Below are 10,000 nucleotides of genomic sequence, written 5' to 3'. Positions count from 1 at the left end.
AAAAACCTGATGCCATTGCCAAGAAACAAAACCTGACCGTGTTTGTGTTGTGAGATTGTATGTGTTTGTGTGTATGTCTGTCTCTCTCTCTCATCCTCTTTTTCTCTCTCTCTCACTCTGTAGCTTTCCTTAGTTTGTGTGTGTGTGTGTGTGTGTGTGTGTGTGTGTGTGTGTGTGTGTGTGTGTGTGTGTGTGTGTGTGTGTGTGTGTGTGTGTGAACACACATCTAGAGACATTACACTCACACATATGCCCTGGTTCTGATGGCCTTAGTTGGGGTTTTATTTATATTTTTCTAACTTTTTTCAGCAATAATATATTGCTGAATATAATAAATATATATATCTGAATATAATTAATATAATAAAAAGTGCATTGTTCTCAAAATGTATGTAGTTATCTTTCATTATGTTAAACTAAATAGATTGATTTTGATGGAAGTACTTTCTTTGTTACCACATTTCTGTATTCATGACGGTGGGAGTCGCTAATTGAGCATAGCTTTAGAACTGTGTGGAACTCAAAAGTGGATCAAACTCATGCATCCCTGGACAATCTCTCTTTGATAATATTTCAACACCACAGTATGTAATGCATTTCCCTCCATGGATCTAGTCTAGACACCCGTTAGAACTGATAAAGAACATATAAACAGATAAAGATATCTATTTTAAACAGCCAAAGTCCCTGGATACTAACAATTACCATAATGCCTTGCAAAGCAACTCTTATATATAGTTGTAATAATAGTATACTAAATGGCAGCAAAAGTAAACATTGTACTTCGGTTTTTGTTTGCATCAATATGTGAATGTTGGCTCATTTTATTTGCTAGCTTTATGTGAATAGCTGTAATGTAAAACTCAATGACAAAAATAATTAATACTGAATGGACATACACAGAGAGAAAGTGGAAGCGCCCAGAGCTTACAGTACATCATAGAGGTGTGATGCAGTGGCTGGAACATGCCCTCCTCAAGGCTATCCAGCAATTAACTTGGTGGTGTCCTTTTATCTTGGGTTGTGCATCGTGTGGCTCTGTGCTGGGAGGCTCTGTCCAAACAGACTATCTGCCCACTTAGCTTTATGTTGTTTCTCGCCGTTTATGTTGGATTTCTTTAGGGCATCTCTCTTTATCTTATCTTAATCCAATAGTTATATTTCTCTACATTCCTTTCTCTATCTTGTTCCTTTGCTCTTTCTCATCTTTCGCTCTATTCATCTCTTTCTCCTTCTCTTTCTCCTGTTGTTTCTCTCTCTCTCTCTCTCTCTCTCTCTCTCTCTCTCTCTCTCTCTCTCTCTCTCTCTCTCTCTCTCTCTCTCTCTCTCTCTCTCTCTCTCTCTCTCTCTCTCTCTCTCTCTCTCTCTCTCTCTCTCTCGCTCGCTCGCGCTCATACTAATGATCTCTCCTTTAATTAAATGTTTTTAACAACATTTAATTAAAAATACCCTACAAATAAGCACCCAGCAGATAGCAACATGATATAAATATTAGCACTTTTTCTACCAATTTGTTAAACTATGACAAAGGCAAAGCCAAGCTTGTGGTGGTGTGTTTATAAGGCTTTAACAGCGCCTACTGTCCTACCACTACCAGCTGCCATCGCACCATCAACACCATAGCACACTAGCAAGTAGCTCATGACCTTCCTCCTCAAGACTCGCTAAACTGTGCATTATCAGCTAAATTAACCCACGAAATCCAACAAGTGACACAGAGATGTTCAACCAAAACAAATTTTGACTCACGACATTTGCTACAACACAGAAGTTGAATGCCTAATGACTTGAAGGAGGGAAACTGTGTCTGTGTGTGTTTTTCCGAGTATGTGTGGTGTGCTGCTACTGGCATTGTTAACCATTTCTGAGTCATACTGTAAAATAATAGGGCTGTTATTGTAGAATGTCTTGTTAATAGGTAAAAAAATAGATCATTGTGAGTGCGTGTGTGTGTGACTTTGGGCACAATAATAAAATGGCCGCTGTCACGACAGAATGTGCCAAGCCCAAAGACATTGAAAGACAAAAGAGCAGGAAGGTTGGAGATGCTTACCTTGTTGACGGATGGAAACTAATACCTGAGGGCAACGTGTACAGTTATTAATAACCATAAGGTCAGAACTGCCAGGCCTGTTTGTTTTGACCTCTCTCTAACAACGAACAATCACAAAGAGTGAGGCAGGAGAAGCACCGAAATGTTGTTGTCTGAGTTTCCCCGATCGTGTGCTGAATCTGTATTAATGGGCTCCAGACAGGTTCAATCCCCCATTTTCATAAAATCTGAATCACCGATCTATTGTTCATGATGAATCATGATGACTGAATGGAGTCAGGTAGAGGACATTTGATAGAGATGAGATAGTCTTTGTTTATTTGGAGCTGTGGCTGTGGTGGATATACTTTTTTACTTTTTCCTACACCATAGCTTGGAAAATTTGAATGAGGTTTCTATCATCAGTTTTTTATGAAAAACATATGCTAGTGTATCCCAAATGAAGTGCATCAGTTTGTAATTATAAAGCAGTGAATTCTAAAATCAAATGAACCCAAAGATACATAAATCAGGATGGTTTGATTTAAATATGTTTTTATTAGTCTGCTATGTATTTCTGCAGATATATTTCTGTACCAGGTAGTGAATTTAAATAAAGTGTAATGTAATGAGAGAGAGAGAGCGAGCAAGAGAGAGAGATCCTTATGGCCGTCTTTTAGATTCATTGTCATGAATGCTAATTGTGTGCACTGTTGAGGCCTTTATTGGCGCTCAGCAGGAAGCAATAACCAACATTTCCTCTCTTTCCTTTTCTATTCTGTTTTCCTTTCCCAGATTTTCCGCCGTGCAGACAAAAATGGTAAGTAAACAACATAATACACTGGCTGATAGTGGTGGCAAATTAGGTGCTGGTGATGTGTATGTTTGTGTGTGTGTGTGGGGGTGGGGGGGTGGGGGGGGGGGGGGGGGGGTACTTCTGTCTGTTTATGCTCCACCAAGTTTCTCCACCCAATTAAAATGCTAAGGGAGAGAGTAGGACAAGACATAACCCACCTCTCCCTGTCAGTGTTGGACACAGATGACTGGGTGTAGACTGCCATGGAGGGATCTGCATTAGCGTAATGTGGCTCACATCTGAGAGCATCTTTCGGGTAAAACAACAGCGGCTGTGGTTGTGACTGTTGTGTGTGTTCCATTACAACGATAAGATGTTAAATGGGTTTAATATCAATGAACACATGTTTGACTTCATTTTGATATTGAGCATTTGTTCTGTATTGATTAGAGTAATAGTAAATGAAATTGAACCCTGTGATTGATTAATGCCATTTGTAGCTATAGTCAGCTACACATGTCGACCTGGTAGCTGTATTTTGGGTATGTGGACCAACTCTGTTGGAAAGTGTGTATACCATGCATTCTCACATGTGTATTAAAATCAATGCTGATACGCTGGTACCTGTGTAAGCTCCTGCATGGCCGACTGATCACCAAATACAATCTCTAAAGTGGCTATCTAGAAGATGTCAAAGGATCTATGTGTCAATAAATATCAGTTAAGCCACTCTCTATTGCCGAATGAGGTAACACAACGGTAATCAAGCCTGTGGCTTACTGATGAAAGCACTTACATTTGAAGTGTAATGATTGTTACATACTGGGTGTCAGTGGCGACGCTCGTGCCATGCATTCAAAGCCCAAGCAGCACATAGTCAGTGACGCGTTTTCCCTCAGCCAGCAGAGTTTCTTTCAACCCAGAGGGTATGGTGGCGACAGACTCGCTCTTCAAATCACTTGTGTGTGCAGTAGTGTATTGCCTTCTTTCACCATAGAGAATTAAAAGACAATGAAGCGTAGATCTTCAAGATTGCCTGTTTAAAATCCATGGACGGATCGTATTTTGCTGATTCTCTTCAATTTTAAATAAACGAAACAAACGGCTATCAATTATTTATTCCACGTTTTATGACGACGATTGATAGTTCTTGATTTTCCCATTCGATTAGAGATTAGAATGTTTTTCAAACTCCAACCAATCCATGCTTTTCACAAAGGCCAGCTCATGGTAGAGAAGACACAGGTGTCGCCCGGGTCTCCTTTAAGTAGGCCTAGCGTGCCCTTATCCAGGATCCAGCAGTCCTACGATGTAATAGCAGAACCTCTGGGGGGAGACTGCACCGAGCTATCCTCAGGTTTTGATGAAAAACGCATTGAAGTGGATCCCGAATGTATTGCATCAGTGTGCAATTATAAAGCAATGAATTGTGCAAGAGAAGAACGGAAAAAAATGTACATAAATCTACGGTAGTTAGATTTAAGTATTTGTTTCAAGTTTTAGATTGTTTAGAAGTTTTATTTGCCTGGTATTTATTTCTGTAGATATATTTCTGAACATCTGATTGATGGCACCAGGTAGTGCATTTAAATATAGTGGCAGAGATATTGCCCATAGACATTCTACCCAAGATAATTATTTTGCGTAAGTGTATTACATTTTCAGAATAATTGAATGATCACATTTTACCGCTATCCATTCTACACAGTGTTAATTTGAAACCTTTTAAAGACCCTTTGTTTTTACACTTAATTACTGCTGACATGTTTGTATTTGCTGTTAATAGCCAATAATGACCTGAACGATCCCCGCCTCCAGAAACATGATTACTACCCGTGCCCTGTTACAGCATAGTTAGTGTTATGAGTGACACCTGTGGTTGTGCGACGACGCTGCCTCTGTGAAAAGGTTTGTTGTCTTTCCCCCCCGCCACTTGTGTGAGAAGCCGGGCCTGACTCATCACCTTTGTTGGTGCTGAGGCTTAAAAAACACTAAAACTCCATTATCCAGTCCAATCTCTTAGGGAATAATGAGACGTCACAATCAATCTGGCCAGACTGGGCATCAGCAGTTAACCGCTGCAGAATGGACTGGGCTCCCTAATCCACAGCAGTTACCCACTGACAGCCCTTAACCACATACCAGAAATATTTTGGGGAGATTGCAGGTTCCATTGGCCTAGGGCAAAATCCATTCGAAATATAAATTGCTGATTCTTAACATCTTGTGCGCTATGCTTGCTACCAGTGAAAACGGTTTTAGCAGCTCTTGAATGAGAGTGAAGCTCCGGTGAAAATTGCTTGGTAGGAAAGATAAATTACATATCATGCTACATAAAATAGGAAGAATAGGGTATATGTTTGCATATGGGAGTTTTTCTCCATTTTTCATTTTTCCTGTTTCTGGATTAATGTAGCAAATCTAAGTTTGTAGGTAACTTCCTGCCATATTCTACGGTGTGTGTGTGTGTATGTGTGCATGCAGACCCGCGGTATGTAGGTCATCGTTATGCTTTTTTAAGAGGGTTTTTTAACGAATGTGTCTTTTATTGTTAACAACTGCGTCACTATGATGCTCAAAGACGGAGGATGTATGGATCCTCTCGGTGGGGAGAAAGCACCCTAGCGCTGGTGGGACCAGGTCTTTTTTTAAAGCATTAAACAGGCTTATTTATGGTCTGGAGGCTGAACGGGGCCCTTTACAGATGGCTCTCTGGAACACAGTTGAAGTGGAGCACTGATGCTAAGAATACCAACAGCGTCAGTCGTAGCGCTGAGGAGGGGTTCACAGCGTCTGGGCCTTTTACACAGTGCCCAAGAAGGCCAGAAGTTGCTCTTTCCCCGCTCTCTGGTGAGTTGTCTGAAGCCCATACGTACGACGTCCTGTCTGAGTTTATAAAGCACTTAGCAGAGGGAAGGCTCGTCGGGAGCAGAAGAAGAGCTGACCTTCGGGGGGGATCGGACCCTGGCCTACTTTGTGTCCTACTTAGTTGGTTCCTTCAGGGCTCATTAAATCACCATCCTAGTTTATTCTGACCCCTTGAGTGACTTAATTAGCTCAGCCTGGCTCTCACGTTTGTCTGTTTGTCTGTTTAGCGCAGAGCCCTGATTGCTGTCGCTGCTCCATTCCGATTTGCTTTTGGAGAGAACAAGGTTGCAAAGGTTTTTGTCACATGGATTCTTGAAGTCCTTGAGAAATAATGATCAGACTAAGAAACGTGCGTTTTCTCATCGTCGTTTTTAAAATTGTGTTTATCCAACAATAATGAATTATTACAAAGAAACAGTTGTTCACCAATGTTTACCAATGTTACACAGACTAGTGAGGGTTGGATTACAGCCGGTATCGAGACGGCCTACGTTAAGATTGACTCACTAAATCCTAGTTATGCGTTAAAGTGTATAAATAAATAGGACTTTGAAGTAAAGAGACATCTTTGTCTTGCTGTCGTACAGTGTGATAGGAACAGAATGTTCCCCATCCTCAGGAAAACCCTGGCTAGTAGATGACACATGGCGATCGGATTACTTTTCAGCACGAGAGGGAAAGGGCGTAGGACGCAGGCAACATAGCTGTCACCAATGTGTTCAGATAGCATGTCAGTCCGAGGTAACAGCCTCTGACATAACTGGGGCTGTTGTATTTTTAAACAAATGATCATGTGGTGATTTAATTTGTTGACAGGTGATCTTCTAACCCCAACTACTCTTGGTGAGGTGCTTGCTCTATGAGCGCTGCTGACCCTACATCTCCCCACAGCAAGTGTAAAGAATAAAAAACACACCTGTCAATCATTCAATGCGGTCAATGATTGACTGTTCTGGATATCGTTTTGGAAAGAGACAAAGGAGCCCCCTCACTCGATCGCAGTATGTGTTCATGTGTTTTAGTGGTTCAGCCATTGTGTTTTATTAGTGAGGGAGGTGGAAGGAAGGGTGAGAATGTCATCAAGAAGTCCACAATCATTAAAATATAGCAACAATATGAAGCATGAGAAGAAGAAGATCAAAAATAGCCCTTAAGGTATGGGAAGGGACTGAACATAACCAGGTGTATTGATCCATGCACTGTGTGTGCTAGGAATTATCTGAGCACTGTATGTCCTGTTCATCAAAGAAAACCAAGGCAACAGTACAAGAGTAGTCACCGTCACTTCTTTAGCAAATAGGAAAATAAGCAACAATCAAGATCATCTTTTGGACAGATCTTACAAATAGGCTCTTATTTAAAACGTCTTTATGTTAATGTCTTAGGGGATATGTTATATTAATTGCCTGTACATTTTCGTTATCATTTCATAGAAACCTCCCAAAACAACAGTCTGTGTTCAGACGAAACAGGCGTGTAGGATGAGGGTGTCTTGCATGCACTCTCGCCCAGCCACATTACGCATTCTGCTGTCGTCGAGGTAACGGCAAACCATATGGTTGCAGACTTCAGACTTGTCCTTGAGATTTTTTTTGTCCCTTTTGTATTCTCACCTTGTTGTTTTGATATTAGACATTTGGACATTTGGTTTAATGGTGTAAACGTTTTTTGTTGATAAAATTGTTATTGTCATAGCTGTTTTAGCCGGATAAATAGCTATCCAGCTAAGTTGCTGTTAGCTGTTTGTCTTTTTTTTTGGCTAAAGTAATTAATTTGTTAATTATTTTGGGTTGAATATTTTTGCATCTGGACAAAACCACCCATCAGAAATCTTGCCATCGTTCTAGGATCCACTTCATTTAATGGCAGTCTAACTATTTTCTATGTTTAATGGGCCGGCTGCTAGATAATGAATCAGCCCAACCCAACTGAAGACCTGGATACAAAATGACAAAATATTTGATGAGATCATACATTTAGTTTGAGATCTTTTTGTGCTGGTTAGGCGATGTTGATTTATGTTTACCAGCAATGAGTAGTAGCTACCACTACTATGTTGCTAAGTCCTGTCTTTCTCATTGGTATTTTATTGAATTTAAAGAAATGATCAAACCTTTAGAAATTGTTCAGAAACAGGAGTATTTTGTTTTTTGGTTGAGTTCACTACATTCCTTGGACTATCTCAACTGGTATGCACGAGGTTCACGGCCACCATTGCTGAGAATGTCCACTCAAGATTATTGAATAAGTTGTCCAACAAACTGTTCATATATTTATTTTGCAAGGAGGGGGAGGGGGAACAATCTGGCGCAGCTGTGATGACGCTTTAAAGTCCTACATATATTTTCCTCAGTGACAGATTGGACGTTTCTAAAGAAAACATTGATTTTTCCTCTTCCTCAACTGTTGATCTCAGCCTTGATGCACAATCTGCGTTTCTCTCCCAGACGACGGCAAGCTGACGTTTGAGGAGTTCAACACCTACTTTGCAGACAGCATCCTAACCACCGAGGAGCTCCAGGAGCTCTTCCGCTCCATCGATGGACGACAGAACGAGTAGGCCTCGTTGCTCGCTCTTGATCACATGCACATTCAAATAAATGTATGATGGTTGGAGTACCAACCTTGATGTACACATAGATACAACTTTATTAATACAACTTAAGACATGACTATTTGGGTACAGGCAGTGCAGAAGGACAGGACATTTACAAAATGGGTATTTTTGTGCTATTTGTTGATATGCTTTTCCTTCCTCTGCACAAGTGCATGTAATGTAATTTAATCAAAGGAGACAGATGGCTGCAAAGCAAAGAAGAAAGAGCAAAGGGTGTCTTATACTGATTACTGTACGGAATACTGAAGGCTGCCCACTCAAAGGGCGACTTCAAGTCAATTCCTTAATTTAGGATTTATTTATTTATCTTTCCCTGGCCATGGAAATCAAGATACTTCATTGAGTGCTTAAAATCCTCCCACATGTTGCTGGGCAATCAAACAAAGTCCCTGTTAATGTATAATTTCAGAACAATCAAGTCCATGCAGGCCAGGCTATGGTGTTGATTTCAACCACTGTAAAATAATTGCCAAACATTCACTACACACAACAAAAAGGAATTATTATTTGTCATCAATGGTTTATGTGAAACTGTAATGAGTCCACCTGCTTTATGGTCTGAGGCTTGTGGACACACAATATATCAAATGTATTTTACTTTTTTTTTTTTTTTTTTTTTTTTTTGTATTTTACTATGCTCGACATTCACAGCATAAACCAAATGGATATGAGGGCAAGGCTGATAAAATGGAAAGATGGGATGATGTTTCTGTGATAAGATGAAATTGTTTTCTCCCAAGCAGCATCTTTTGTTATTCATATCAGCACTTCCGTTAGAGTGACAGAATATCGATTGTTTGAGATGAAAAAATATCGGTGTACATTTGGGTCGGTGTACATTTGAAGGATGCTGATTACCACCCATTTAGCCTGAATACAACTCTGCTATTTTTATTTTATCTTCAATTCTGGGTGGCTCATTTTATGAACCCACCACACATTTTTAGTTTATAATGTATCATGACCAATCCATAACAGAGCATTTTAATATTTTAAGCAGTTCATTTATCCAACTCAGTGTGTGAGAAGGCCAGCAGATTGGTGAACTTTATTTCTAGCTTTATTAACCTCCATTTTCTTTGCTCTGTTCTGCAGCAACCTTGACACTGAGAAACTCTCAGGTGAGTGAGTCAGTGTTGATTTAATCTCTCCCTCTCTCTCTCTCTCTCTCTCTCTCTCTCTCTCTCTCTCTCTCTCTCTCTCTCTGTCCGTCTCTTTCGCTCTGTCTCTCTCCCTGTCCCCCCTCCTCTCACTCCCTCAACAGATAAATCCAATCTCCACTGTAGTTCTTTTCTTCTTTAACACAAACAGTAATTTAAGCATGCAAATGAGATGCTTGACATTTTAAGTCTTGACTTTCAAAACAATTTACCTTATCGTCCTCCAAATCCCACTGTGTTTAAGCATCAACATCCCTGCCATGACTCAAGCAGATTGTCAGGTATCCTGAGAACACTATCAAACAACACAATGTATGGCCACTCTCCTGTCCTATTTCTCAGGAGTTATTTTGGCATTTAAGTAAGAGGTCAGTAAAAGAAAAAAACTGAAATAGGACAGAGGCCCTTAATACTGGGCCCACTCAGAATAAAAATGGATGCATTATTTATTGAATCGCACAACAACAATCTGGCAGATAGCTGACTATCACTAGAGTTCTATCATTTGTATTGGTTTGAAGCAAAAC

At 40.2% G+C, this 10,000-nt stretch overlaps 1 protein-coding gene across 2 annotated transcripts in view; it reads left to right on the top strand.

Moving 5' to 3' along the window:
* Positions 1-10,000, top strand: part of necab3 (N-terminal EF-hand calcium binding protein 3) — a 30,347-nt gene that overhangs the window by 1,763 nt on the left and 18,584 nt on the right. For both annotated transcript variants that reach the window (XM_060069287.1, XM_060069288.1), the window contains 3 exons: positions 2,828-2,852; positions 8,144-8,252; positions 9,409-9,434. In XM_060069287.1, the coding sequence (XP_059925270.1) occupies positions 2,828-2,852; positions 8,144-8,252; positions 9,409-9,434 (160 nt within the window). The remainder of the gene's footprint in view (positions 1-2,827; positions 2,853-8,143; positions 8,253-9,408; positions 9,435-10,000) is intronic.

This window comes from Gadus macrocephalus, chromosome 13 (assembly GCF_031168955.1).
Source record: "Gadus macrocephalus chromosome 13, ASM3116895v1".
In the NCBI taxonomy this organism is placed as follows: Eukaryota; Metazoa; Chordata; class Actinopteri; order Gadiformes; family Gadidae; genus Gadus; species Gadus macrocephalus.
The sequence above is the reverse complement of the archived record's forward strand: the minus strand, read 5'-3'. Positions and strand labels throughout refer to the sequence as shown.